The sequence below is a fragment of the Danio rerio genome, chromosome 21 (assembly GCF_049306965.1).
Source record: "Danio rerio strain Tuebingen ecotype United States chromosome 21, GRCz12tu, whole genome shotgun sequence".
Classification (NCBI taxonomy): domain Eukaryota; kingdom Metazoa; phylum Chordata; class Actinopteri; order Cypriniformes; family Danionidae; genus Danio; species Danio rerio.
In genome coordinates, this window is record NC_133196.1 from 9,733,706 (window position 1) to 9,761,484 (window position 27,779).

Sequence of the window (27,779 nt, forward strand, 5' to 3'; positions counted from 1 at the left end):
TCCAATGACCCAGAATCCATTCATTCTAAGCTGCATTTGAGTTTGAGTTCGACCCTGATGGCAAATTTTGGCATGATAATGCGACAGAATTAGCTTGGTGATGTAACTATCCCTTGGTAGAATCACAGGATGTTTGAGGTCTTGACTGAGTGATGACTTCTTCAATCTTCCCCCTACCCGAAGAAGACCTTTGTCCAAAACAGGATCCAGTTGATACAACGCACTAGAATTTGGAAGAGCATTCCCATTTTCAATCATTCTCATTTCTTTGGAAAATGCTTCCTGCTGCATGAGCTTGATCACCACTTCAGCAGCTCTCTGACGCTCCTCAACAGTTATATGGTCAGTGGAGCATTTCTGTTTCAATCCAAGTCTTTTTATCCTTGCCACAACCTTCAGAAGCATTGACCAGCAAGAAAATCGTCTGAAACGACTTAAAATGTCGGAACTGTCACTAACTGTGGTCACAAATGTTTGGACTGGTTTAACTTCGGGGTCACCAACAAGCAAATTGGCAGAGGTATGTGGTGTTGGATTCACTTCTTGTTCCCACAGAAATTTGGGACCTCTTAACCAGGTTGAAGTAGCAATGTCAGAGGCATGAAACCCTCTGGAAGCATGATCAGCCGGGTTCTCTAAGGTATTAACATAGTACCACAGGCTTGGATCTGTAATGTCCCTTATGAGTTGCACACGGTTAGCAACGAATACATGAAACCGTCTTGCTTCGTTATTAATATAAGCCAAAACAACCTGTGAATCTGTCCAAAAGAATTCTCTGTCAATCTTCATTTCAAGCTCTGTCTTTAGCATGACACTTATCTTTGCAGATAGAACAGCCGCCGCAAGTTCTAGTCTTGGTATACTTGTGACTTTTGTAGGTGCGACTCTAGCCTTTGCCATTACCAAACTGCAGTGCACTTTACCTTTGTCATTTTTGAAACGAAGATAAGAGCAAGCTCCATATCCAATGTTGCTCGCATCGGAGAAGTGGTGCAGCTCCGTTTCAATGATCTCATTGAAGGTGTCAGGGTGATAACATCTTGGTATGACAACTTCTTTAAGCCTTTGAAGTCCACCTTTCCAATCCTCCCACCGTGAATACATGTCTTCTGGTAGCTGATCATCCCATCCAATGTTTTTCCGACATAGTTCCTGCAGGATGCACTTTCCCTGAAGAATAAATGGTGCCACAAACCCAATTGGGTCGAACAGGGAACTAATGACAGACAAGATTCCACGGCGGGTCGATGGCTGATCTTTATAGTTGATGTTGAATTGAAAATTGTCATCCCTTGTTGACCACTGAACACCAAGTACACGTCCTGTTGGTGTTGCTTCAGGGTTTAAATTGAGAGGTTTAGAGACAATATCCCTTTCAGATGGGTCTATGCAGCAGAGAACATCTTCCTTATTGGAGTTGAATTTATGAAGCCGTAAACCTCCTTGTTTACAGAGTGCTTGAGCATCAGCAATTAGTTCCTTGGCTTCATCAATTGAACGAACACTGGCTAGCCCATCGTCTACATAGAAGTTTCTTTTAACAAACTCTGAAGCTGTTGGGTGTTTAACTTCGTACTGCTGTGCCAGGTACTTCAAACCGAAATTGGCACACCCAGGAGACGATGTAGCGCCAAAGAGATGGACTGTCATGCGATAGTCTTGAGGCTCTTTCTCCCAGTCTCCATCCTCCCACCACAAGAACCTCAGATAATTACGTTCGTCTGGAGGAACAAGGAACTGGTGAAACATCTTTTCTATATCACAGGTGACTGCGACTAGCTCCTTTCTGAAGCGGCAGAGTACTCCAACTAATGAATTTATTAGATCAGGCCCAGTCAACAGAGTGTCGTTTAGAGATATACCACTAAACTTAGCTGAACAGTCGAACACAACCCTCAGCTTACCTGGTTTCTGAGGGTGGTATACTCCGTGGTGTGGAATATACCATACAGTCTCTCCTTCTGATATCTCAGGGGCTAGTTCAGCATCACCTTTGTCAACGACTTCCTTCATGAAGACTTTGTAGTCATCCGAATATTGCTTGTTAGATTTGAGCTTTTTCTTTAATTGCTGCAGCCGGGCAACTGCCAGCCTTCTATTATTTGGCAGTGATGGTTGGCTGATACTCTTGAAAGGGAGGGGAAGTTCATAATGTCCATTATCCTTCTGTTTGATGTTGGTACTGAGATGTTGAATGAAACGAACATCCTCTTGAGACACACTTTTATCCTCATAACCTTTCTCATTGAAATCTGACTCAAGAATTTTCAAGACATCATTGGGTGATGGAACAAATATCTCCTTGACTGCAACTCTGTGGACAAAACTCTGATTTCCCTGCCTGTCTAGGTGTGGATTAGAGAGACCTATAATGCTCCAACCAAGTTCAGTTCTTTGTGCGAATGGTTCATTTTCATGACCAATTATGACTTCAAGGGGAGCTAGAGCTGAAGGGCAGTCATATCCGATTAATAATCCGACTTCGCAGTTCTGCAGTGGTGGCAATTGATTGGCCAGATGTTTTAGGTGAGGCCACTCCAGTGCTGTGCTCTTCGTTGGGATATAGGACTTATCAACAGGAATGAAGTCTCTTGTATATGCTTGCCGTAACTGAATGGAGTTTGCTGCTTGGAGTCCTCTAACTTGCAGACCGCAAACCCTGTTACTTGCCGTTATAGTATCCACAGCTGTCATAGTGCTTAATCTAAGTTGAACTGGTTGCTTGACTGCATTTAGATCATCAAGAAGATCTTCCAAAATGAATGTTGAGTCACTCTGCGTGTCCAGTAGCGCATAAGTGAGTACTTCCCTTTGAGGCTCTTCCACTGTTGAAATAAGGACTGGCACAATACTGGAAGTAGCAGAAGAGCTTTGTGTGAGTGCATGGGCCATAACTTTCTGAACTTCCTGACTTGCTTGTACTTCTGTTGAAGTTTTATTTAATGGTTTTGGAGACACCATATGTCTTTCTTCATGTAAGCATGTGGGGTGATTGCGGCCACATGTTCCACACTTATGTCGTCTTCTGCATTTTTTTACAATGTGCCCTTTCCTGAGACACCCATAACAGAGCTGATTTTCTTGAATGAAGTTCTTCTTGTCTTCAATGGTTTTTTCTCCAAATGCAGAACATTGGACAATGCTGTGGTTTTCATCTTTACAGACAATGCATGATACTTTTGACTTTACGCTAGATGTATTAAGCCCTTTAGAACTGAACTCTTTCACGTCAGTCTTTGTACTGAGTGCCTTAGCTCGCTTGGGGAACTTTTCATCTGAATTTTTCATATTCATGAATGGGGAAGTAATGGGGTTACAAGCTATTCTAGTTTCCTTTTGCAAGAACTCTGTAAAACACTTGAAACTTGGATAGTCCCCTGATGCATCTAATTCTTCCGTCACAATTCGATTCCATTTGTGTACAACCCATTCAGGAAGTTTCTTTAGTAGCTTGTAGTTTTCTTCACAGTCATTTAGAATAGATAATCCCTTAATGTGTGGCATTGCCTCAGCACATCCTTGCAGGAAATCTGTGAAGTCTCGCAGTGCAAGTGGGTCATTTATTCCAATTTTGGGCCACCTCATCAGCTTGTCTCTAAAGGCTTTTTGTAGTATGAATGAATTCCCATATCTATCTTGCAGGACCTTCCATGCTCCATGGTATGCATCCTCTGAATTTCTATAGAAATATCCCTCCACAGCCTTACGAGCTTTTCCAACAAGGTACTTTTTAAGATAGAACATCTTCTCACCAGGTGGGAGGGGCTTTCTTTCTATAAGAGCTATGAAGGACATCTTCCAATCTATGAATTTCAATGGATCACCAGCGAAGATCATGGGTTCAGGCACAGGCAGTCGATGTGTGCTTAGTGAGTCTGCTATTGCTTGAGCTAAAGAAACATTATTCTGAGATGGCTGGGCTTCATGCTCTGCCTTGAATGTTTGCTGAGGCAAGAACAATTCAGCTTCTGGGTTTAACTGAAATCTGTGAATGCTAGAATCTATTTCTTTATCACCAAATTGACTGATCCCTTCAAGATCATTGTACACTTTCACACGAGCTGCTGCTACTTTTACTTCCTTGTCTACTTGCAACTGATGCAGCCGTTTTCTTTCTTCTTCAAGCTTTAGCTGCATTTCTACCTCTCTTTGCTTTATTTCTGCTAGCATTTTAGCTTCAGAAAGCTTCCATTCACTCTCCATTTTATTAAGCTTTGCTTGTTGATCATGGATTTCCTGCATAGCTTTAGCTTGCTCTTGTTTTGCTGCAAGTTCAGCTTCTGCTTCAGCTCGCTTACTTGATATCTTGGAAGAGGTCTTCGACTGATTACCTGATCCTAGCGATGACTCTGACATCACTGTGTTTGTTTTTGTGCATCCAAAGATTGATCCATATTCATCTTTATTTAAGACTTGTCTCACTCTTTCCTTCACAAGCTCTTCATTGTAATCTTCACCTATTGTCTCCAGCCGCTTACTCACAAGATCAATAATTTCAGCAGTCAGTGCAGCACAAGCATCCATACGATTGACAATGTCTGGAGATGTAGCATGGTTACGCAATATTGGCTCATAATGCTGATGGACTAGATTACATTGATTTTGAATGTCTTGCTGAATTTGTTCTAGATTCTCACGTGAACAGAACATTTTTAGTGTTGATCTACAATCTTTTGCAGTCTCTTTCCAACTGTTATAAGCTTTATGGAAAGCTTTCTCTTGTCGCTTGGCTTCCTGTTCACGCATTTCCAGACCCCTTTCTGTGAAGCTTCTTTCACGTGTGCTTGATCTGACCTGCTGCACAACTGGGTTGCTTATTTCTACTGTTGGGAGTGACATTTCATCTGCTTGTTTGACTGCATGCGCTTCTTCATGGGTACTATGTGTATCTTCCATAGCCTCTTCAGCGTGTACAGCTTCCATAATTAAAGAGGAACTTAAGCAGTGAATAATAACACTCTCACCAGACCTCTAGCACGTAAGCACCCAAATAAATTAGCAAACAAGATCAATATAAATGCAAACAGCAGTATATGACATCCAAAATATTAGCTTGTAACAGGAATAACAAGGAAATGTCAGTTTTCAAATAAGTACAGCTAACATTAACACTGATTGTAATTTTTCTAATGCTAAATAAAATAAATTAAGTTCTTTTTTTTTTCCTTCTCTTAAATTCTACTCAAATAATGTAATTCAAATCTTAAACTATGAAGTAAATGTTCTTTATAACATTATTTATTTGCTTTTATTTAAAGTCCTTTGTAAATTTAACCTTTTAACTCAAATGTCCATAAAATATTTGCTTTTCCTTTAAAGCATTAAAATTACTAAGTTCAAGATGACTTGATGCTGCTTACGTAGGAATATGTTGTTCTTAAACTCTCTTGCCACTCAAAGTCTCCCACTGTATCTGCAACAGTGAATGACAGCACGCGCGCCACCTCCGACTAGTATGGGTAACTGCAGCCTCCGATCAGCCTGTGCGATGACGTCACGACCCTGCCAGCTGCCAGCCTCGTCTCGATGAAACAGATGCGTGGTTCCTTTAAGCGTCGAGTTTCACTGTAGATGCCCTTTGGTTTCCATGAACGAGACAGAGAGTTTCTGACGGGTGCTTGATTCTTTATTTTGCTCAAGCCGAGAGCCATTAAACTTTCGTTGCGTAGCACCGTGAAACTACACAAAGAAACAACAAAAATCAATAAAAACAACTTGTATACAGAATAATACGACAAATAAAGATATAATGTACAGAGCGACATATGAAAGTGAAACAATGAAGTATATAACGACAGTTTGAAACAACTAATAAGAAGGCAGAGCTCACGATTAACATATACATACAAATGAACTCATGTGGCTTAAATATTAACTTCACATACCTCGCTCCGCTTTCCCAAAGGGTTCTATTAAATAAATTGTGCAGGATTAAGCCTCCCTTTTTCCTTAAATCGCACAGCAACGTGTCTTCTCTTCGCTCCTGCTAGCCTGATTAACCTATTAGTCACCTAGGCTACCGAAACACGTGACATGCTCTGATGCTCTAAAATTATTTAAAGGCATATAATGATTTAGTGGTCACTTACACACTATCTGTACATTAGCTACTACAGCAGGGAAGTTCTCGAGATCTACCTGAGCTCAAACTCCAGTCTCGCCTTGCATGGAGCCCCGGGCTCGAGGATCTTATGAGCTCAGAGCTCTCTCCCAGGACTGCATACCAAACAAGCTTTATAATCAATCATCAGCTAAGTGTGTGAACTCTTGAAGTACATGAAATAAACTTACATGGTATTTTGGGTTAATGAGCTGTATTTTAGCTTCATCTGTGTCTGTTTCTATATCTAGCGGCTGTTTATGTGACGTAATGCATGATGAGAAGCAGACACGCTCATGTGAATGGCAGGCGGGAAGAAGCAGCTCATTTGCATTTAAAGCCACAGGCTACAAAAACAGCTACAATGTATTCAGACACCAAAATGGGCAGATTCCGGGATGAATAATCTGATAGGTGTCTTGAGCTGAAACTTTACAGACACATTTTGGAGACACTAAAGTCTAATCTAACATCTTGTAAAGGGGTTAAAGAAATGCCTTTTTAAAAAGAAGTACTCTGTCATATTATTAACTAGTATTTTACCTTTTCTTTTTTACAATGCATGATTTATCCTCCACTTCTTCCAAACCTGTTTCAGTTTCTTCTCTTTATCATGAAGCGAGATATACTGAAGAATTTTGGGGAGGGAAAAAAACTTTTTAAATTATTATTTTTTTAACAGGGTACTGTAAAAACTTTGGTAACACTTTACAATAAGGTCCATTAGTTAATGCATTTACTAACATGAACTAATCATGAACAACACATGTACAGCATTTATTAATATTAATTAAACATTTACTAATGCATTATTAGCATCCAAGTCCGTGCTTGTGAACATTAGTTAATGCACTGTGAGTTAACATGAACTAACCATGAACTACTGTATTTTCATTAACTAACGTTTACTAACATGAATAAATACTGTAGTAAATGTAATGTTCATTGTTTGTTCATGTTAGTAAATGCATTAATTAACATTAACTAATAAACCTTATTGTAAAGTGTGACCAAAACTTTTGTAGATGTCAATAGCTGCTTTTTAGCAAACTTCTTCACGATATCTTGTTTTGTTTAAAGAAAGAAATCCATAAATGTTTCAAAGCACAAGATATTTTCATTTTTGTGCGATCTGTCCCTTTAAATGGGTAAATCACAGTTGCATTCACGAAAACTCTTCTTGCCAGTTGGAGCAATCTTATCTCAGTTTTTTATCTGAAACACCCATGCTGATAATACTCAGGAAAATTCTTTTAAAATTCTTAGGTACGAAACGTGTGGGTCATAATCAGCATTAAGGAAGGAGAGATCAAAATGTGTGCAGTGAAGCGTGTAGTTTTGGAGTTCTGGAGAAATCACAGGGTTTTTTTTTCATACTGAAAGCAGATCACTCAAGGCAAGCCATTTAGATGTTTAATCCTTCACAGTATAGGAGTTCTAATCAACTACTTAATCTTCATCGATTAAAATGTAAATGCTTGATATACACTAGGCATGGGCCAGTTTTAGTTTCTGATTGTATGATAACCTTCGATAAAAATATCAAGGTATTGTGATTACTGCTCTAAAATAAGTTCTTTTTGAATTTCTGGATAAAAACACAACTTTTTTCCCCATTGAACACAATATACTAATAATATACTAAACAAACTAATAAACTAAATTGGCCATTGTGTGTGTGTGTGTGTGTGTGTTGTGCTGTGGTGACCCCTGATGAATAAAGGGACTAAGCAGAAGGAAAATTAATGAATGAATGTTTGCACCTTGATGCAGTTTTTTTTTGTCTAAATTACCATTAATTAGATCAGACATAAAACACATTTTAACTGGTTAATTATTTTAATACCATTTGATAAATAAATTATTTAAAAACATAGCTAATAAAAAGGGAAATGTTATATCATGAGAAATATTGCTATCGCAATACTCTGACAACATCACATATTTTTACAGTATCATGCAGCCTTAATTTTCACAAATAATTGATATTAAAATTAACGTTTTTATAGAACCAGTTCAATTGTTGAGATGAAGTGTAAACAATTGTACAACTAATCACACTAAATACTTATTAAAAAAGGTTTTTAATAGCAAGAACTATCTCTGAACTAGTAAGAACTGAATTATAATGGCTGTTTAGGGCGACATTTACTGTAACTAGCAAAAGTACAATTCTCAATATCAAAAATGATACTCTTTGCTACCTGAAATTGTATTCCTGATGCCAAGAAATGCATGACATTATTAATATTATCAAGAATTAACTTTTTACCTGCCTTTATTACTAGTAGAAATCCTATTTTCTCATAAAGAATTCCAGTCTTATATATTGAACCGTAATTGTTTATAGCGGTAAATCATATCCTTGTAATGAATACGTCAAAACAGCTTGCCATAGATTCATATCTCGTGTCTATCTGATACCTGATCGGTTTAAAATAAAAAAGTGGGACAATCCTGGTGTCAGATTTGCGAAACCGGATAAGCATGTTTCAAAGCACACACACTGCATGAATGCATCTCTAATCCGTGGAAACAGACGTTATCAGCGCCAGTCTTCAGGGCACACGTTTACTTCCGCACTGTATGCCTTGACATGTCCCAACAAATCCAGTTTTATTTTAAACTCCAGACAAACCTACTGACCCACTTTCGCTAAACACACATAAACAACAAATGGCTTTTCCTGCAACATTCTGTGCCTACGAGGCATAATAAAGGATAATTAGCTGAATGAGTGCGTTGGCGTATGAGTGAGCTTGTTTATGCACATGTATATGTGCATCTGCTTTATGGCACTTCTAAAGGCAAAAGTAGGTCCAACCCGGTACTAGTAAGGTGTACTTAATAAAGTGGCCAGCGAGTGAGTTTGAGTGTGTGTGCGTGTGTGTTTGTGTGTGTGTGTGTGTGTGTGTGTACAAAAACCTAGATGTATAGATAGGGTATATCACTGTTTGGGTGTTCTAGATAAACGTCAGGCGGTTACTAGATAGACCACTAGATAGGCTTGTTTGAAAACAACACTTTTCAACAGACTTTGAGATTATTTATGATCATCCACTACAGGAGAAGCCGAGAATATAGAGTTAGTACAAGAGGTCTGCATTAAACTGTCTACATGAGTACAGTAGTGATGCTAAGTACTGTAATCAAACTAAAAAAATCATATACTGTAATAGTTCACACTACAAAGGGCACATATCAGTCTCCTTCAAGTAATAAAAAACAAACAAGTCAGTTCCTGCACGCATAGATGGAGAAAAACAGGTCTGCAGAAGCAGAAAAATACAACGAAAGAGAGGTTTTGGGGAGGGGAAGGAGAGGGCGGACCTGTACTAATTTCCTTTCATTCATATGAAGAAAAACGCAAAGGAAAAATGATATCCTACCGCCTGCAATAGTGCCACTCTTCACACACACACCCTCCCACACTGACGCACACACATTTGTACAGATATCTTTATGGGGACTTCCCTTCAACATAATGATTTTAATGCATGTACAAGCTGTATATTCTCACCCTCTACCCCGACACTACCCTCATAAACCATAAACCCTCATGAACCAACCCTAACAGGAAACAATCTGCATTTTTACATTTTCAAAATATTATTCTGTGTGATTTATGAGTTGTTTTTCTCATGGGGACCAAAAAAATGTCCCCATTAGACATGGGCCGGTTAGTTTCTAACGGTATGATAGCCGTGGATAATAATATCACGGTTTCACAGCATCACAGTATTGTGATTACTGCTGTAAAACAAGTTCTTTAAATGTCTGGGTAAAAAATAAAAATAAAAAATTCCCCCCCACTGAACAAAATATATTTTATTTTAGGAAACATTTATAATATTTTGGAATAGTAAACATGTGAGGCTAAATGATCACAAGAAATCCTTGACTTCATTATTGTCAAAAGCAAAGATTTCTTTACAACACATTAAAAAACCCTTACAAATACCCAAGGAACAGGAAATTTTAGCGGTTTTAAAACCCTGACTTTTCCAAACCACTGTAAACCTTGAAACCAGTTATTGTACCATGCCTAGTCGCCACAAGATCACTATTTACCAATATTGCTATACTTGTTGAAACAACTGGTCCCCACAATGTGAGGAATACAAAAGGCACACACACACACTCTCAGACTCGCAATTGAGTGCCTAACCCAAACCTCATCCTTAACCCAAATCTAACCCTTACCCTAAAACCAACTTTTAACCCCTTAAACAGCCATTTAAAGGTGAGCCAGAAAAACGAAAAGCAGCCAAAATATCCACAATGTATTCTTTTAGTATACTGAAAAAAATTTTGTCTGCAAAATTGTTGCAAACATTTTATGTGTTGAATTTAAACAAACTAATTAAATTTAGTAATGTTCAACTTAATTTGTTTGTTTGAATTCAACACATATAAATTGTTACATATATGCATACACACATACACACACACACACACACACACACACACACATACACACTAGGCAGACCCCCTAGTGTTTCATGATTATATATAATCTTTTTGTGTGTAAATTGCTTATTTATTTATTATTATTATTTATTTATTTATTTTATTTTATTTTTTTGCGCTTAAAATTTAAAAAAAAATTGTGGTAATTCCCAGACATTTGCGGAAAATTTTGTAATTTAAAAAAATATATGTTAGATGTGCAATCTTCTTGACACAAATGATAAAAATAAAGCTTCTTTATTTTGGTCTCTTGTCAAGAAAATCTAAAACAGGGATCTGTTCTTCGTACCTTGCTTAAATGATGATTTGACAGATCCTGGACCTGGATCTTTTAATCTTGATAACTGATCTCTGGCTAATTTGGTTCATCAAACAAGTTTGCAAATCAGATTAAAATGTCTGGATGAACTGATCTAAGATCGCTGCATGTGTTGTGAAGGACAGATATATCCATCCTTAAAATCCGGATCAGCAATGCAACGATTGGCTGACGGCACAGAAGCTTAATGACATCATCTGATTAATATTCAATTATCCATGTGAGCAAAATTACATCAAATTCATAGTAAACAGTTTGTTAAATATGTTACACAATAACTTTCCACCTTTGTTGTGAGCTGCAGGCTTTATACCTTCATGTGTCGAGAGTATTTAGCAATTTATTTAGTTTTACAGTTAGAGCAGATTTTCTTTATGATAGAGGCCATAGTAGTATAGTTGCCGGTTTCTTAATCAGTGTAAAGAATAACAGGATGTTAAAATAATCATCTCAAAAAACATAAAAAAACATCTTTATGACTGCATAAATGTATTATTCCTTTAAAAAAGTCGCATATTGCGCATGTCTATTTTCATACACAAATTATACTAAAGCGATCGTACGCGTTTGCATCTAAAAAGTTCATATCAATAAATTTTCTCTTCGAACCACCAGGTGGCAGTCTTTGTACTTATTTCGGAGTGCAGATTGCATACGTTTTAATACTATACCTTATTTAACTAATATATATATATATATTAGTTAAAAAAATTTTATTTACTATTTTCCCAAGTGTATATAACTACTACTGTAAGAAGATATTAGAATTCCGTACATACGTTCAGTATTACCTTTGCTTGAACTGACCCGATCTAATCCTGTTGATATGAAGTGAGCCTGCTCCCGAGCAGGTTTGAGCTACCAGAAACGTTGCTATGACAACAACTCTCAGATCAGTTTTGAAGAACAAAACGATCCTGGATCATGTCAAATCGTCAATAACCAAATCCAGCTAACTCAATCCACGTACTAAGAATGGACCCTAGATCTAAAATGGTAGGGATTAAGCCGAAGGAATGCTGTATACCCACAATCTTACTTTCTCTCAGATTTCACTCACTGGAGCATCTGACATCATGTACCTGCTACACACATTGCAAATGGTAAATCATTCATTCACCATTCATTCATTCATTTTCTTGTCAGCTTAGTCCCTTTATTAATCCGGGGTCGCCACAGCGGAATGAACCGCCAACTTATCCAGCAAGTTTTTTTTATTTACGCAGCGGATGCCCTTTCAACCGCAACCCATCTCTGGTAAACATCCACACACACATTCACACACACACTCATACACTACGGACTATTTAGTCTACCCAATTCACCTGTACCGCATGTCTTTGGACTGTGGGGGAAACCGGAGCACCCGGAGAGAACCCACGCGAAGGCAGGGAGAACATGCAAACTCCACACAGAAACGCCAACTGAGCCGAGGCTCGAACCAGTGACCTTCTTGCTGAGGCAACAGCACTACCTACTGCGCCACTGCCTCGCCATGCAAATGGTAAATGACAATACAAACTCAACTCTGCGTATATTCTGCAATGATCACAATGCAATATCGATGCTGAAACAATATATTGTGCAGCCCTAATAAACAGTATAAAGTCTGTATAAATAGTTTAATACAACTCGTTTTTATTACACCTCCAAACATTTAAAGTTTTTGTGGCCAGATTGTTTAAACTCTCTTGAAATGCACAGTCACAGACCTTAAAAACACATGCAAATGATGAGCTTTCACTCTATTGTGGTTTAATGTAGCAGTAACTCTATTAATCACATCTTCTGTAGCGTCTGGTCACCTATAGTTCAGTCTCAACATTGCATATCTTGCGATGTGAATAATGTGGATGCGCACGTTGCATTATCGATGCTGAAAGGATATATTTTGCAGCCACAACACACACACACTCACATGGATACAAACACACTCAAACAAAGAGCATAACGAAGACACACATCTAAATGTGCAACACATTTCAAACACACCACAACACTGAAACCACATGTGCTGCTGCTGCCGTGTGTATTTTCAGATGTGTTAAAGAGAATCTTGTTTTCCTGAGAAACCCTAGAATACCTAGAAACCTTAGATGCATCATCTGCCTATTTCTGTCTAAACAGGCATTGTGTAACGGTAGGCGTGTTTACAAATGCATAGTAGCACACCATTACGTCTGCGTTCAGGGGTTATTACAGGCAACAACCATAAAACGACAAGCATTTTGGTTACTTATGTTAAAGTAATATATAAAGCTATTTGAAATGATCATGTGACTAAATGCATTGTAGTTTAGAGCTGTTAAGTAGAATGAATGGTCCCACTTTATATTGAGTGTATTTACTTACATCAAAAAATAAATACAATGTACTTACTGTATTTATAATGTATTTGAGAACACTTGTGGAGCTTTTGAGTTGGGATAGAGGTTAGGTTATGGACAGGTTTGGTAGTATGGGTAGGTTTAAGGGGTGGGTTAAGGTGTAAGGGATGGTCAACAGTGTATTTACAAATGTAATTACAAAAGTTAATTACAGATGTAATTACATACATGTATTTAATCAGGCACAAGTACATAGTAAATACATGTATTTACACAATAAGTACATTGTAACAAACTATTAATTCCTGTTCAAGTACATATTAGTTAAGGCCACTTAATATAAAGTGGGACCGAATGAATTATTATTACTATGCACATAGTTCATTTGCTTAATAGTTTTAAGGCAACAGTTTTACACCGCTTTAGTCAACTAATTGCTTTAAATGCAGTGGGTTTACTCTTTTTAAGTCAACTAAGCACTTTTACAGTGTAAACTAAAATAAAAATTCATACAAAGTATATAGGCACATTTTAAACTAACAAAACTAGTAAAAACTGACAAGTCACATTGGAAAAATGCATACACTACCTGACAAAAGTCTTGTCGCCTATCCAAGTTTTATCCAAACAAATAATAACTTGACTTCTAGTTGATCATTTATTATCAAAAGTTGGCTTATATGACAGGCAAAGGCCTCTAGATTACGCTTATTTTACCAAAATTAAACATGATCATGTCTTAATTATTAATTACTTAATTAGGACAGTAAGGTCTGACTTTGCTTAGACAAAAGTCTTGTCAGATAACAGTATTAAGGCATGCTGCAGTGGGAAAATAATGAATATTGTGTATGACTCCCATGAGCTTGGTGGACTGCATCCATACATCTCTGCAATGACTCAAATCACTTATTAATAAAGTCATCTGGAATGGCTAAGAAAGCGTTCTTGCAGGACTCCCAGAGTTCATCAAGATTCTATGGATTCATCTTCAATGCCTTCTCCGTCATCTTACCCCAGACATGCTCAATGATGTTCATATTTGATGACTGGGCTGGCCAATCCTGGAGCACCTTGACCTTCTTTGTTTTCAGAAACTTTGATGTGGAGGCTGCAGAGATGTATAGATGCAGTCCTCTAAGCTCATGGGAGTCATACACAATATTCATTATTTTCCACTGCAGCATGACTTTTAATTCTATACTGTGCATTATTTCTGTTAAGTGACAAGACTTTTGTCTAAGCAAAGTCAGACCTTACTGTCCTAATTAAATAATTCAAAATCAAGGCATGATCATGTTTTATTTTGGTAAATAAGCGTAATCTAGAGGCCTTTGCCTTTCGTAAGCCACTTATGATTTCAAATGATCAACTATAAGTTAAGGTTTTATTTGTTGTTTCTAAAACTTGAATAGGCGACAAGACTTTTGTCAGGTAGTGTAGACCTATCACTTAAAGGGACAGTTCACCCAAAAATAAAAATGACCTCATCTTTTATTCTACCTCACATGGTTTTCCTCACACGAAGCGAAGAAAGAAAATAGGTTTTAAACAAGTGAAGGATGAGTAAATGATGCCAGAAAATTCATTTTTCTGGGTGAATGATCCTATAGTAACCCCTATAGGAAATCCCACAATATTTGTAATGTCGTCATTCTTCTCTGTGGTGAATTTGTGTCTGTTTTTGTGACATTTTTGCTGTATTTAACAGGTCTTTTGTATATGGTGGTTGTTTGAATGTTGGCTAATAAACGTTCAGTTCAATAAAAAGGGATTTAAGACAAACGGATGAAGATGAAACGGATTTAAGCGGTGGTCTTTCTTGAGGAAGTGAGTTCAAGCCGTCTGTCTTCCTCTAACTCTCCTGTGAGTCACACACTTGTGTTTCCGCTCGATAAAATGTTACAGTCTCAAGAGCAAAAACCCCTGACACACATCCACAATCTCACTTCCAAAAAAGCCTTAGCATGCAGAGAAACACACACACACACACACACGTCTGATCAAAGAGACAGTGCGTGATAACATCTACTCATCTGTGGAAAAGAAGCCCACATCACAGCTACATCGTAATCTGTCGCAAAAATGAACACAATGTAGCACCGATCTTCTGCGCCTCCAAGACAAAAAAAAATCATGATCAGTTTGAGTCATTTTACATGCATATACTCAACGCAACCTTGACTAAATATATTGGAGTAAAATGACAACTTGACAATACCAGGGGCTGTGAACTATGTAAGCTATAAATAAATGAAGAACTAAAACTAAATTAAACTAAAACACTCACTGACACTCTTTAAATGAACACTTAATTGCCAAAAATAAATACTCGATTTCAGAATTCCATCACAATCTCTTGGCAATTCATAACTGTTTGATGTTAGTGGCTAATTCAAATTCATTTGTATGATCTCATTCATACATTTTAATACGATTTGCTCATCCCCCATTAGGGGTTGAGGTTAGGGGTGGTGCTAGAGGGCACGCCTCATTTAAAAAAATTGTATGTTTCCATTTGCTGCTTTTCTAAGGCCCTGTCTGCATGAACGTGGGTATTTTCAAAACACACTTTATTTTTACACGTTTTCGCTGTTCGTCCATGTCCATATTGGATGACTGAAACCAAAACTTTCTGAAAACTCTGGCCAGGCTGAAGATTTTCCAAAAGTTTAGATCATTTTTTATACCATATACATGTTTTTTTTTTTTTATAAAAATTTGTACGTATCATATTGATACATCAGGGGCCTCATGTATCAACGCTGCGTACGCACAAAAACTTTGCGTACTCCAGGTTTCACGCTCAGAATCGCTCACGTTTGGATTTACTAACAATGAACTGAACGTGGGAATGTGCGCAGGTTCACGGCAGCTTTCTGGCTGGCGTACGCACATTTTTTGCGCGTGTCTGTTTTATTTCCATTGGCGACTCCTAGAGGCAGTTGTGTTAAATTCTTCTCTACAAAGTGTCTGAGCCTTGCAATGGCAGCTGTATGAGACGGGTTCATCTAGTAGGTATGTAAGATTTCCATACCATACAGTTGACCAGCTAAACATTAAAGCACAATTTGCAGCGGTCGCCTGTTTTCCCAATGTAATCTGAGCGATCTACCGCATGCACATTGCTAGAAAGACACTATCTGAAGATGAATTTGCATGCGTGAATCAGAAACATTTCCATTCAATAAATGTGCATATAAAATATGATGCACAAACTTATTGATGATTCCTACTTGTCTTTTTCGTAAGAAATAGTGGGCAAAATCTGATATGTAGCGGGGAAAAAAAGAAGAAAGAGTTCATCAGACGCTGGATTCGAGCCGAGCTTATGCTCCACATGTCAGTACATGATCACATGCGTCGTATGAGCTGCGCCACTGAGACTGCTAAGTGTACTGCTACGTTTTAAAGATATAAACCACACTATTTCTTTTTTAAATGCACTCAGTGCGATGTTCAGACCCAACTGTGTTAACCGCATCAGCTAAACTCTCCCACTCTATTTTTTTCTTTTGTTGTTAATTCCGGAGAACAAACTTGCAAATAACACCGCTTTTCTCCGGTCTACCTCCGAAAGCAGCACCTCCAATTCACATTCTGTTCAAAGTTTCTCTTTTTGCTTGCTTTTGCCATTGCTTTTTCATTGGGTTTTGCCATTAGCATAGTCATTAGCATATTCATACGGGGGCGGAGGCAGGGAGGGGTTTTGTGCTCGTGCATGTTGCGCTCAGTTTCACGTTCATTCGGATGTACAAAAGAATATGCGTGAGATTCGGCGTACGCAGTGTTTCATACATCTGAATTTTTTTCTGCGTACGCACATTTACAGCTTTGTACGTACGCAATGTTTTAGTAAGATTTCCACGCAAGTCTTCGTACATGAGGCCCCAGGACTTTTGATAACTTTTTTTTTGCTCAAAACCAGTTGTTAGTTACAAAAAAGGAAAAGTTTGCCCATAACATTTTGATAAAATAGAACATTTCAGGCAGTTTGTCTCTCTTTATTTTTTACACTAAACTTTTTACAGTCTTTTTTATTTCACTTTGTAAGAGGTGTATTAGCAAGGGGCGCAAAACTTGAACTATGTATATATATGTATATATATATATATATATATATATATATATATATATATATATATATATATATATATATATATTTATATTTATATATATATATATATATATATATAAAAATATATTTATTTATATATATATATATATTTATATATATATATACATATATATTTATATTTATATATAAATAACATACATATATACACATATACATATATATATACATATATATATATATATATATATATATATATATATATATATATATACACACACACACACACACACACACACACACACACACACACACACACACACATATATATATATTTATATATATTTATTTATATATATATATATATTTATTTATTTATTTATTTATATATATATATATATATATATATATATATATATATTTATTTATATATATTTATTTATATATATATATATATATATATATATATATTTTTTTTTTTATATTTATATATATATAAATATATATATGTGTGTGTGTGTGTGTGTGTGTGTGTGTGTGTGTGTGTGTGTGTGTGTGTGTGTGTGTGTGTRTATATATATATATATATATATATATATATATATATATATATATATATGTATGTATGTATGTATATATATATATATATATATATATATATATATATATATGTATATGTGTATATATGTATGTTATTTATATATAAATATAAATATATATGTATATATATGTATGTATATATATATATATATAGAGAGAGAGAGAGAGAGAGAGAGAGAGAGAGAGAGAGAGAGAGGGCAAGGCAGTGGCGCAGTAGGTAGTGCTGTCGCCTCACCGCAAGAAGGTCGCTGGGTTGCTGGTTCGAACCTTAGCTCTTGGCATTTCTGTGTGGAGTTTGCATGTTCTCCCTGCCTTCGTGTGGGTTTCCTCCGGGTGCTCCGGTTTCCCCCACAGTCCAAAGACATGTGGTACAGGTGAATTGGGTAGGCTAAACTGTCTGTAGTGTATGAGTGTGTGTGAATGTGTGTGTGGATGTTTCCCATAGATGGGTTGCGGCTGGAAGGGCATCTGCTGCGTAAAAACTTACTGGATAAGTTGGCGGTTCATTCCGCTGTGGCGGAATGTATATATATATATATATATATATATATATATATATATATATATATATATATTATTATTATTATTATTATGCTTTAAACAACAGATACAAGACAATGGAACAAACAAAATAATGCCAGGGTGTTGGAAGATAAATAATAAAAACAGTACAAAAAATAAAAGAATCAAAACAAACAAAAAGAGTATAAATAATTAAATAAAATTCTAACAATTACAAACAAACAGGACCGTTACATTTAATCAAAAATTTAGAAAATGGAGCACAACTGGACAGTTTTTTAATAACTTTTTTATTACCACTATGCTAATGGTACAAAAGTAAACTTTCAGTTCCTTTTAAAACAATGTAAAGCAGGGTTTTTTGTTGGAAAATTTACACTTATGGTTATAAAACTTAATCAACAAAATAAATTAATTAATACCAACAACTTCATCATGCAGATTATCATAATTAAAATATCAAAAATTACGTTTTCAAAATGGTGTATGTGTATATATATATATTTGTTGTTGTTTAGCATATTTTCTGCAATTGTCATCCTCTGAGTCATCCAGGGGAAAAAAGCACTACTTTGTGTCCAAAAACACGTGAATGGCTCCAAACAAACAGCGTATGTGGGCGGAGCCAAAACTGCAGCTTTTCCTTATAAAAAAATTAAAAGACAAGCGATCTGCAATACTACCACACAAATACATGATCATTAAAAGCGCCTTAATACCAGCATAAACACGCCATGACCAACAATCAACAATAGATCAAGAGCTGTAAGACATATTTGCACATATAATCGAAGTTACAGTGTGAAGGTGGGTGTTCCCGTTGCTTTCAATGTTTCCTTTATATAGTTGTTCATTTCCCCAAACGCAGCATATATACTGCCCAATATTTACGCTTTGGTTTTATTTACTATTCAATGTAAGACACGAATGAGCGATACTATGCGCATAAAAACAGATGTATGAACTTTCAAAACAGATCTACTTTCCGCGCAAGGCTATTAGACGTGAGGTAATAAACACTCGCATTGCCTACCTGGAGTTGTTCATGTAGATTTTAAGCCCATGTGAGGGTTATAAGGCAGACTTGTGTTTATTCAGATAGCTAGACAGTGGTATTATGCTGTTGAAAAATAACACTGGTACACAGTCTTTCTCTTCTGCATGAACACGTTGTGCAACTGTATGACTGAGTATCGCGAGGCGCGCGCACGTCACGAGCATCGTGTTTTTAACAAAGTGGGTTAAAAGTCGCGTATAGTCTTGCACTTACCTCTCCGGCGCACATTTACAGAGCTGAAAACTGCTGCGAAGACGGTTTGGTCTCTTTCCAGTCTCATTAATGTCACGGGCCACGCAAGTTTGAGTCACACCCCGCGCATCACATGGCTGATCTGAGGACAGTAAAGCAAAAAAAAAAAAAACCTCTTTGCATATGAGACCGCTATAGCGTGTCATTCACTAGGCTTTATAACCGATTTATTTTGAGCTAAAGAGGATCTACTGGCTGCAATAACTATTGTATCATAGCAAGTAGTTCTAAAATCAGTTATAGGTTTTAGAGCTTAGAACTTTGATTATTACAATGTAATTACTGATTACCACCAGTGATGCTTAATTATAGTTAAAATATTGGACAGCATCAAGTAGTCCAATAATGATTTTATTTCATATTATTTGTTTTTGTTAGTGTATTTTATCTAGATGTGAATGCTAATGTTACAGCTATTAGGAATACACTGAATAAATAAAAAAAAAAAAATGAGTAGATGATTCATAACTTTATTCTTCCATTATATATTTTATGTAGGCTAAATGTGGGTAGCAGCAACAATTTCGTGATGATTATGATTGAATATATGAAAAATAATAGTTTAATTATTATTATTGTTGTTGTTGTTATTATTATTATTATTATCAATAATAATAATAACAATAATAATTATTGCTAATAATGTTATTAATATAATATTAACAATGAGCATTGCAAATTATGTTAATAGAATAATAATACATATTATTATTATTATATTAACATTATTAACAATGCTTATAATATTAATAACAATAATAATATTAATTACAATAAGCATTGTTGATGATGATGATAAAATAATTATTATAATAATAATTTGTATTATTATTATATCAATAATATTATAAACAATGCTTATTATTATTATTATTATTATCAACAATGCTTATTATTATTTTTGTTATTATTATTGTTATTATTATTATTATTATTATTATTATTATTATATCAATAACATTATTAACAATGCTTATTATTATTATTATTATTATTATTATTATTATTGTTATTATTAATAATATTAATATTTAACAATACTAAGCAACCTAATATTTGTATTATTTTATTTATAAAACTATATTTATTTAATGTAAATGACAATGCAACAATGCAGGTGACCCCTGATTAATAAAGGGACTAAGCCGAAAAGAAAATGAATAAATGATTATTATTATTATTATTATTATATTAACAATGCTCAAAAATAATAAGCATTGTTAAGGTTATTAATATATTAATAATAAGAAGAAGAAGCATGTTTGATAATATTAATTATTATTATTATTATTATTAATAAACAATTCTAATAACCTAATATTTGTATTGTTTTATTTATTAAATTATATTTATTTGATGTAAATGACAATGCAGCAAGAGTAACAATTTAACAAAAATATTAATAAAATATTATTCATTATTATTATTAAGTAATACAATAATTAATGTATTATATTATCACTATCTAATACAATTGATAATATTACTAATTTATTTTATTCATATTTATTTTATATAATAATAATATTATTAATAATAATAATAATATTTCCCAGTGATAGGTTGCAGCTGTAAGGGCATATGCTGGATAAGTTGGCGGTTCATTTCCCTGTGACAACCCCTGATGAATGAAGGGATTACGCAAAAGGAAAATGAATGAATATTAACAATAATAATAATAATTTAACAGTGATCAATAATTGATATTATTTTATTTTAAATAATTACAACACTATTTCACCACTACCCTCAGTTATAAAATGAAGAATGTAACAAAAATGTTTTTACATTTATTTATGTGATATAACGACCATCAAAAGATCATGTATGTTTACAAAACTGTATAACATTTTACAGATTTACACATTTTATTTATGTAGCCTATGATTATTGATAATAAAATAAAATAAAAAACTAAATGACCTGAAACTTGCCTTTAGTATTTATTCATTGTTGCTCTTAGTTGTGTAAATTGCTTCCTTGTCCTCATTTGTAAGTCGCTTTGGATAAAAGCGTCTGCTAAATGACTAAATGTAAATGGAATGAAAAATGTTGGGTTAAAGGAAGATTCAACCCTTTTTTAATATGCAACACCTAAGACACTGCCACAAATGTCCTGGTATCACCACCTTTTTGCATTATGTAAATGTGGACCATCAGACGAAGCTCTATGACCTGTCCCATTTGTGACCTTTATAATACGTAATTGAGAAAAGCTGATCATCTGTGATAATTTCGTGACGACAGTAGAGTTTCGGTGCACGACAGCAAAACCCCCAAACTCTTCATGTGGTTTGAAAACAGCAGAGCAAACTCGCTGCTTCTCCGTCTGAACCTGAATACTTGTCATTCTTGTGGGGAAATTATTAGCAAATACCTTACAGACTCAGACATCTGTCTACACACACACACACACACACACGCACACTCAAACCCCGTCTGTTTGCTGCTGCAGACACACGTGCTGAAATGGAGGAAGCGGTAAAGCGGCTTTTTAGAGGCGTTAAAATAAGAATGACATCAAACCGGTAGGACTTCTGCTTTTTCGCTGTGTGTGTGTGTGTGTGTGTGTGTGTGTCAGTACAGGAACTATGAATGGATGTGTGTGGTTTGCGGATTTTTATGATTCTTTCGCAAGCAGTCATCTGGCTTTTCAGTGATTTGATGTTCAGTAGCGCCACCTCGAGGTCGCACACAGAAACAAAACAACATTTGCTGAAGCCAGAGAACCTTTTAGTGTCATGTTGCTTTTGCGGCTGATGAAGTAAACTGGCATGAATACAGTAAATGTTCACATCAGGACTGTATAATGCATTTGTAAAGCACTGGAATTTACAGTGCTCAGCGTATATGAGTACAGCCCATTTTGAAGATGAATATTTTTATCCAATTCTCAGTGAATAAAGGCAATGTTTTTGGTGCATTTAAACGAAAACAGATTTATTAAACAGATTATTTATTAAAATAATATTTTAGTCACCAAAAAACACCCATACACTCATTCACACACATAGACTATGGACAGTTTAGCTTAATACCACATGTTTTTGGAGCACTTTGAGGAAACCCACCCCAACACGGGGAGACCCTACAAACTCCACAAATGCCAACTGACACAGCCAGGGCTCAAACCAACGACTTTATTGCTGTGAGGCGATTGTGCTACCCACTGTGCCACCGTGCTGCATCAAATGGAAGTCAATTGTAAAAAAAATTACATTTTTCAAAATATCTTTTCTTGTGTACAAAAGAAAAATGAAACTCAAACAGGTTTGGAAGAAGTGTGTGAAGTTAAATGATGGTAGAGTTTTAATTTTGAGTGAGCTATCCCTTTAAACTGAAACTCATTCATTTATCCATTTGGGGAATTTGGATTTAGCGATCACCGGTCACAATCTGACAGGGGGCCCCCCTGCGGGCCCGTCCGCTACGCCACTGGCTATACAGTACAATACACTTTGCGATTAGCATGATTTAAAAACACTTTAGTGTTTACTATATTTTACTATATGTGGGGGCACAAAATCGCATTAAAGGTTCATGAAACCCTCGAGTACTTTTTTAGGATTTTAACATATTTGTGTGTGTTGAGCATCAGTTAGGACAATGTTAGCATCTGTCAGCTTTAATTGTGGGAAAAACTGGATAATTTTGAGGTTTTGTCAGCTAATTTCAGCTTCCGGGTTTAAAATTATTTTTGGGGCAAAACTGTAAATGCAAAGATGACGCGTCGATTTCTCATTATTATTCATAGGGAAGTTTTCTTATCCTATCAGAAGAGCCGGCTTCTTAATTATTCATGAGAGCATGTGTTTTCCGAAGGCAAGACAGACTTGGCTGCCAGTGCCAAGCTGTGAAATCCTACGTTGATGACTGGGTGAGACGCGTCCACGGACCCACGGCACACAGTATTTAGCCATTCATGAAGGGTCGTCTGTGTTTGTTTTCATGATCCACAGGGTTTGTTGAATGTTTTCCCCCGTGATCCTGTCAGGGCCGATACAGCGAAGCTGTTTGTGTGCTGCAAGCAGTTTTGTCGGTAGAGCAGTACAAGAATTGGAGTATGGTGGACACTGTCTTTTATCAGAAGTTTGTTCACATTTAGACACATCGCCGTGCTGCTGTGTTTGCCTAAATCCTCCAGATTACCAGCAGTGCTAATGGTTAAAATAGACAGGGCAAGAGAGCTGCAGCACTGAGTCTGCATTCAGACCCGGGGATTGAGGGAGGTGTCTTCATTTAGTGTTTATATGAACACTATTATCTCTATAATGATATAAATTGTGGTTATCTGTACATAAAATTACACATAACAGATGTAGCAGGCCATTCAATTACTGTTTATTTCTTTGCATTTTAACTTTGTAAACTATAAAATCATGGGTCTCCTCATCGTTTGTCTCATTTTGTAAACTGACTGACAACAGTTCTTCGCTCCCCTCCTTCTCCACTGCTCTGCTGGCCAAGCACACTCCTGCCCTTTGCTCGCAGAGCTCCATGCCCATCATGAAGCAGTTTTGGGGAAAAAATCTGATGTAGACTTGAACCAAAAGAGGGGGGTTTCATGCATCTTTTGAAAAAATTCTGAGGTGGTTTTGAACCAAAAGTGGGGGGTGTCATGGCCCTTTAAGTTTTCTAGTCATCTCAACTTGCATCAATCAAACTGACTAAAATGTTATGTTGAACTTTTTATAACTTCATATAACTTATTGAAATAAATGATATAAATATTTTTAATAAGTTAAAGTTTCGACTAATTTTTATGAATAAAAGGAACAAAAATATTTGTCTTGATTTTAGTCACTACTTTTACAGTGTATGGATTGATAAATAGATAGACATCTAGGCTATGTGTCTGTCTGTCCGCCCGTCCATCCATCCATCCAGTTTGTCTGCATGTGTTTGTATATGGACTGTGTAGGCCTATGTTGTTTTTATGTGAGACTGGTTTGTGGGAAGAGAGTAGCATGTCCTGTAATCTGACATCCATAAATGCACACATGCGTAAACACAAACCACACACACACACACACACACACACACACACACACACACACACACACACACACACACACACACACACACACACACACACACACACAAACTTGGTTGCGGTAAACACTTCGACGAACCACGACCGCAAGCATGAAATGAGCAGCTTAAAGAAAAGTCCTCAAAACACCCGTCCTTCATTAGTTCCATGTTCTTCCTCCTCTTCTCTCAATCTTCGTGTTGAATATCATTTATTTGTGTGGTGACTGCGCAGATTTTTTTACAGACATTTTAACGAAGAAAAATTCCGGAAAATATTATTGGCGACGCAAAACTGAGAGTTCATTAGCAGCTAATAAAACAGTGCGGTCATGGAAGAAAGACAGCAGCGAATCTCTGAGTGTGTGTCTGATGCCGTGATCGAGTCTCTCCAGCGCTGCCAGAGCTCAGTCTCAGCTCGTATAACTGCACAATAAAAACCACAATCACCTCGACGGAGACCGGGATAATTACACTGGACAAACATACACACTCGTATGCACACATACACACCACTTGAATATGACCAGGGTGAAGCAATCAAACAGCACACACTCTCTGCTGAATAAACAAACATCTTTTCAGAATGTGGATACTTTATTCAAGCCTATTAATATAGGCCTAATTTATTCAAAAGCAACCACATCTGATTGTTAAAAGAAGTCTCTTGATCACAAAAGCTGCATAAATGTCGTAAAACTAATTAAAAACATCTTTTTTTCTGTTTTACGATGTTTTTAAAAGGGAATTTATGCATGTGATGCAAAACTGATTATATATATATATATATATATATATATATATATATATATATATATATATATATATATATATACACACACACACACACACACACACACACACACACACACACACACACACACACACACATACATACACACACACACACAGAGAGAGAGAGCCTCTATGCTAAAATAATCAGTTTTGCATCACGTGCATAAATTCCCTTTTAAAAATGTTGCTAAACAAAAAAAATATGCTTTTAATTAGTTTATATATGTGTGTGTGCATATGCACTCGCTGGCCACTTTAATAGGTACACCTGTCCAACTACTTGTTAACACAAATGTCTAATCAGCCAATCACATGGCCGCAACTCAATGCATTTAGGCATGTAGACTTGGTCAAGACAATCTGCTGCAGTTCAAACCGAGCATCAGAATGGAGAAGATGATTTGAGAGACATTGAAAGTTGTATGGTTGTTGCCAGACGGGCTGGTCTGAGTATTTCTGAAACTGCTGATCCACCGGGATTTTCACGCACAACCATCTCTAGGGTTTACAGAGGAATTGGTCTGTAAAAGTGAATATATCCAGTGAGCGGCAGTTCTGTGGGTGTAAATGCTTTGTTGATGTCAGAGGAGAATGGCCAGACTGGTTTGAGCTGATAGAAAGGCAACAGTATCTCAAATAAGCACTTGTTACAACCAAGGTATGCAGAAGAGCATCTCTGAACACACAACACGCCCAACCTTGAAGCAGATGGGCTACAGGAGCAGAAGACAACAAGGGGTGCCACTCCTGTCAGCTAAGAACAGGAAGCTGAGGCTACAATTTTACACAGGCTTACTAAAATTGGACAATCAAAGATTAGAAAAACGTTGCCCGGTCTGAGTCTTAATTTCTGCTGCAACGTTTAGATGGTTGGGTCAGAATTTGTGGGGAATGTTTTCTTAGCACACTTTGGGCCCATTCTTACAAATTGAGCATTGTGTCAATGCCACAGCCTACCTGAGTATTGTTGCTGACCATGTCCATCCCTTTATGACCACAGTGTTCCCATCTTCTGATGCTACTTCCAGCAGGATAATGCACCATGTCATAAAGCGTGAATCATCTCAGACTGGTTTCTTGAACATGACGATGAGTTTACTGTACACAAATGGCCTCCACAGTCACCAAACTTATTCCAGTGGAGCACCTCTGGAATGTGGTGGAATGGGAGATTCACATCATGGATATGCAGCCGACAAATCGGCAGCAACTGCGTGATGCTATCAAGTCAATATGGACCAAAATGTCTGAGGAATATTTCCAGTAGCTTGTTGAATCTGTGCCACGAGGGATTAAGGCAGTTCTGAAGGCAAAAGTGGGTTCAACTCGGTACCAGTAAGGTGTACCTAATAAAGTGGCTGGTGAGTGTATGTATGTGATGAATAGAAAGTTCAAAACAACAGTGATTATTTGAGATCTTTACTGCTACCTTTGATCAATCTAACATGTCTTTGTTGGATTAAGTGACATGAGACATTTCAATGTGCTATTTGAATTAATAAACACGTAATAAACTTTAATGCCAAGGTGATCATGCAAAATTCTGACATAAAAAACAAGGATTTCCTGTGACAAAAAGTATTAAATCTAGATAGTTGAAGTAGCTTTCATGTTTTATGCATTTATTTAAACTTTTCCCTTGTTTCTTTGGAATTTTTAAGCAATTTCTGAATGAAAGCGGATTTAAAATGCACATTTTTGGGGGTAGATTTGCATGTAGTTTCACATATTTTATTTATGTAACCAGCAGTATTAATTCATTTTCCTTCAGCTTAGTCCTTTTACTCATCTGGGGTCACCACAGTGGAATGAACCGCCAACTTATCCAGCATATGTTTTACACAGAGGATGCCTTTCCAGCTGCAACCCAGTACTGGGAAACATCCATATACACTCATTCACACACACTACGGCCAATTAAGTTTATTCAATTCACCCACAGTGCATGTATTTGGACTGTGGGGGAAACCGGAGAACCCAAAGGAAACCCATGCCAACACGAGAGAACAGAAATGCCAACTGGCCCAGCCGGGACTCAAACCAGCAACCTTCTTGCTTTGAGGCGACAGTGCTAACCACTGAGCCACCGTGTCACCCATAACCAGCAGTATACAGAAAATAATATCAAGTATTCCAAATACAGTCATATTGAACTTGCAAACACTATATTATTATTTTAAGTAGTGTATTGAACATTATAAAAATCTTTCTTTTGCCACTTTAAATAA

The 27,779-nt window shown here is 36.4% G+C and overlaps 1 protein-coding gene across 9 annotated transcripts in view; it reads right to left on the reverse strand.

The window, feature by feature from the left end:
- Positions 1 to 19,809, reverse strand: part of nek6 (NIMA-related kinase 6) — a 41,501-nt gene extending 21,692 nt beyond the window's left edge. For 3 of the 9 annotated variants that reach the window (XR_012397147.1, XR_012397148.1, XM_003200822.6), the window contains exon 1: positions 19,687 to 19,809. Coding sequence is in view for 1 of the 9 variants with exons in the window: in XM_003200822.6 (XP_003200870.2) it covers positions 19,687 to 19,701 (15 nt within the window). In the remaining 8 variants the exon portion in view is untranslated. Of the gene's footprint in view, positions 1 to 5,363; positions 5,683 to 19,449; positions 19,605 to 19,686 lie in introns of those variants that run through there. The other 6 variants (XR_012397150.1, XM_068215990.1, XR_012397151.1 and 3 more) reach the window with 3 other exon arrangements.
- Positions 19,810 to 27,779: the final 7,970 nt, after the last annotated feature.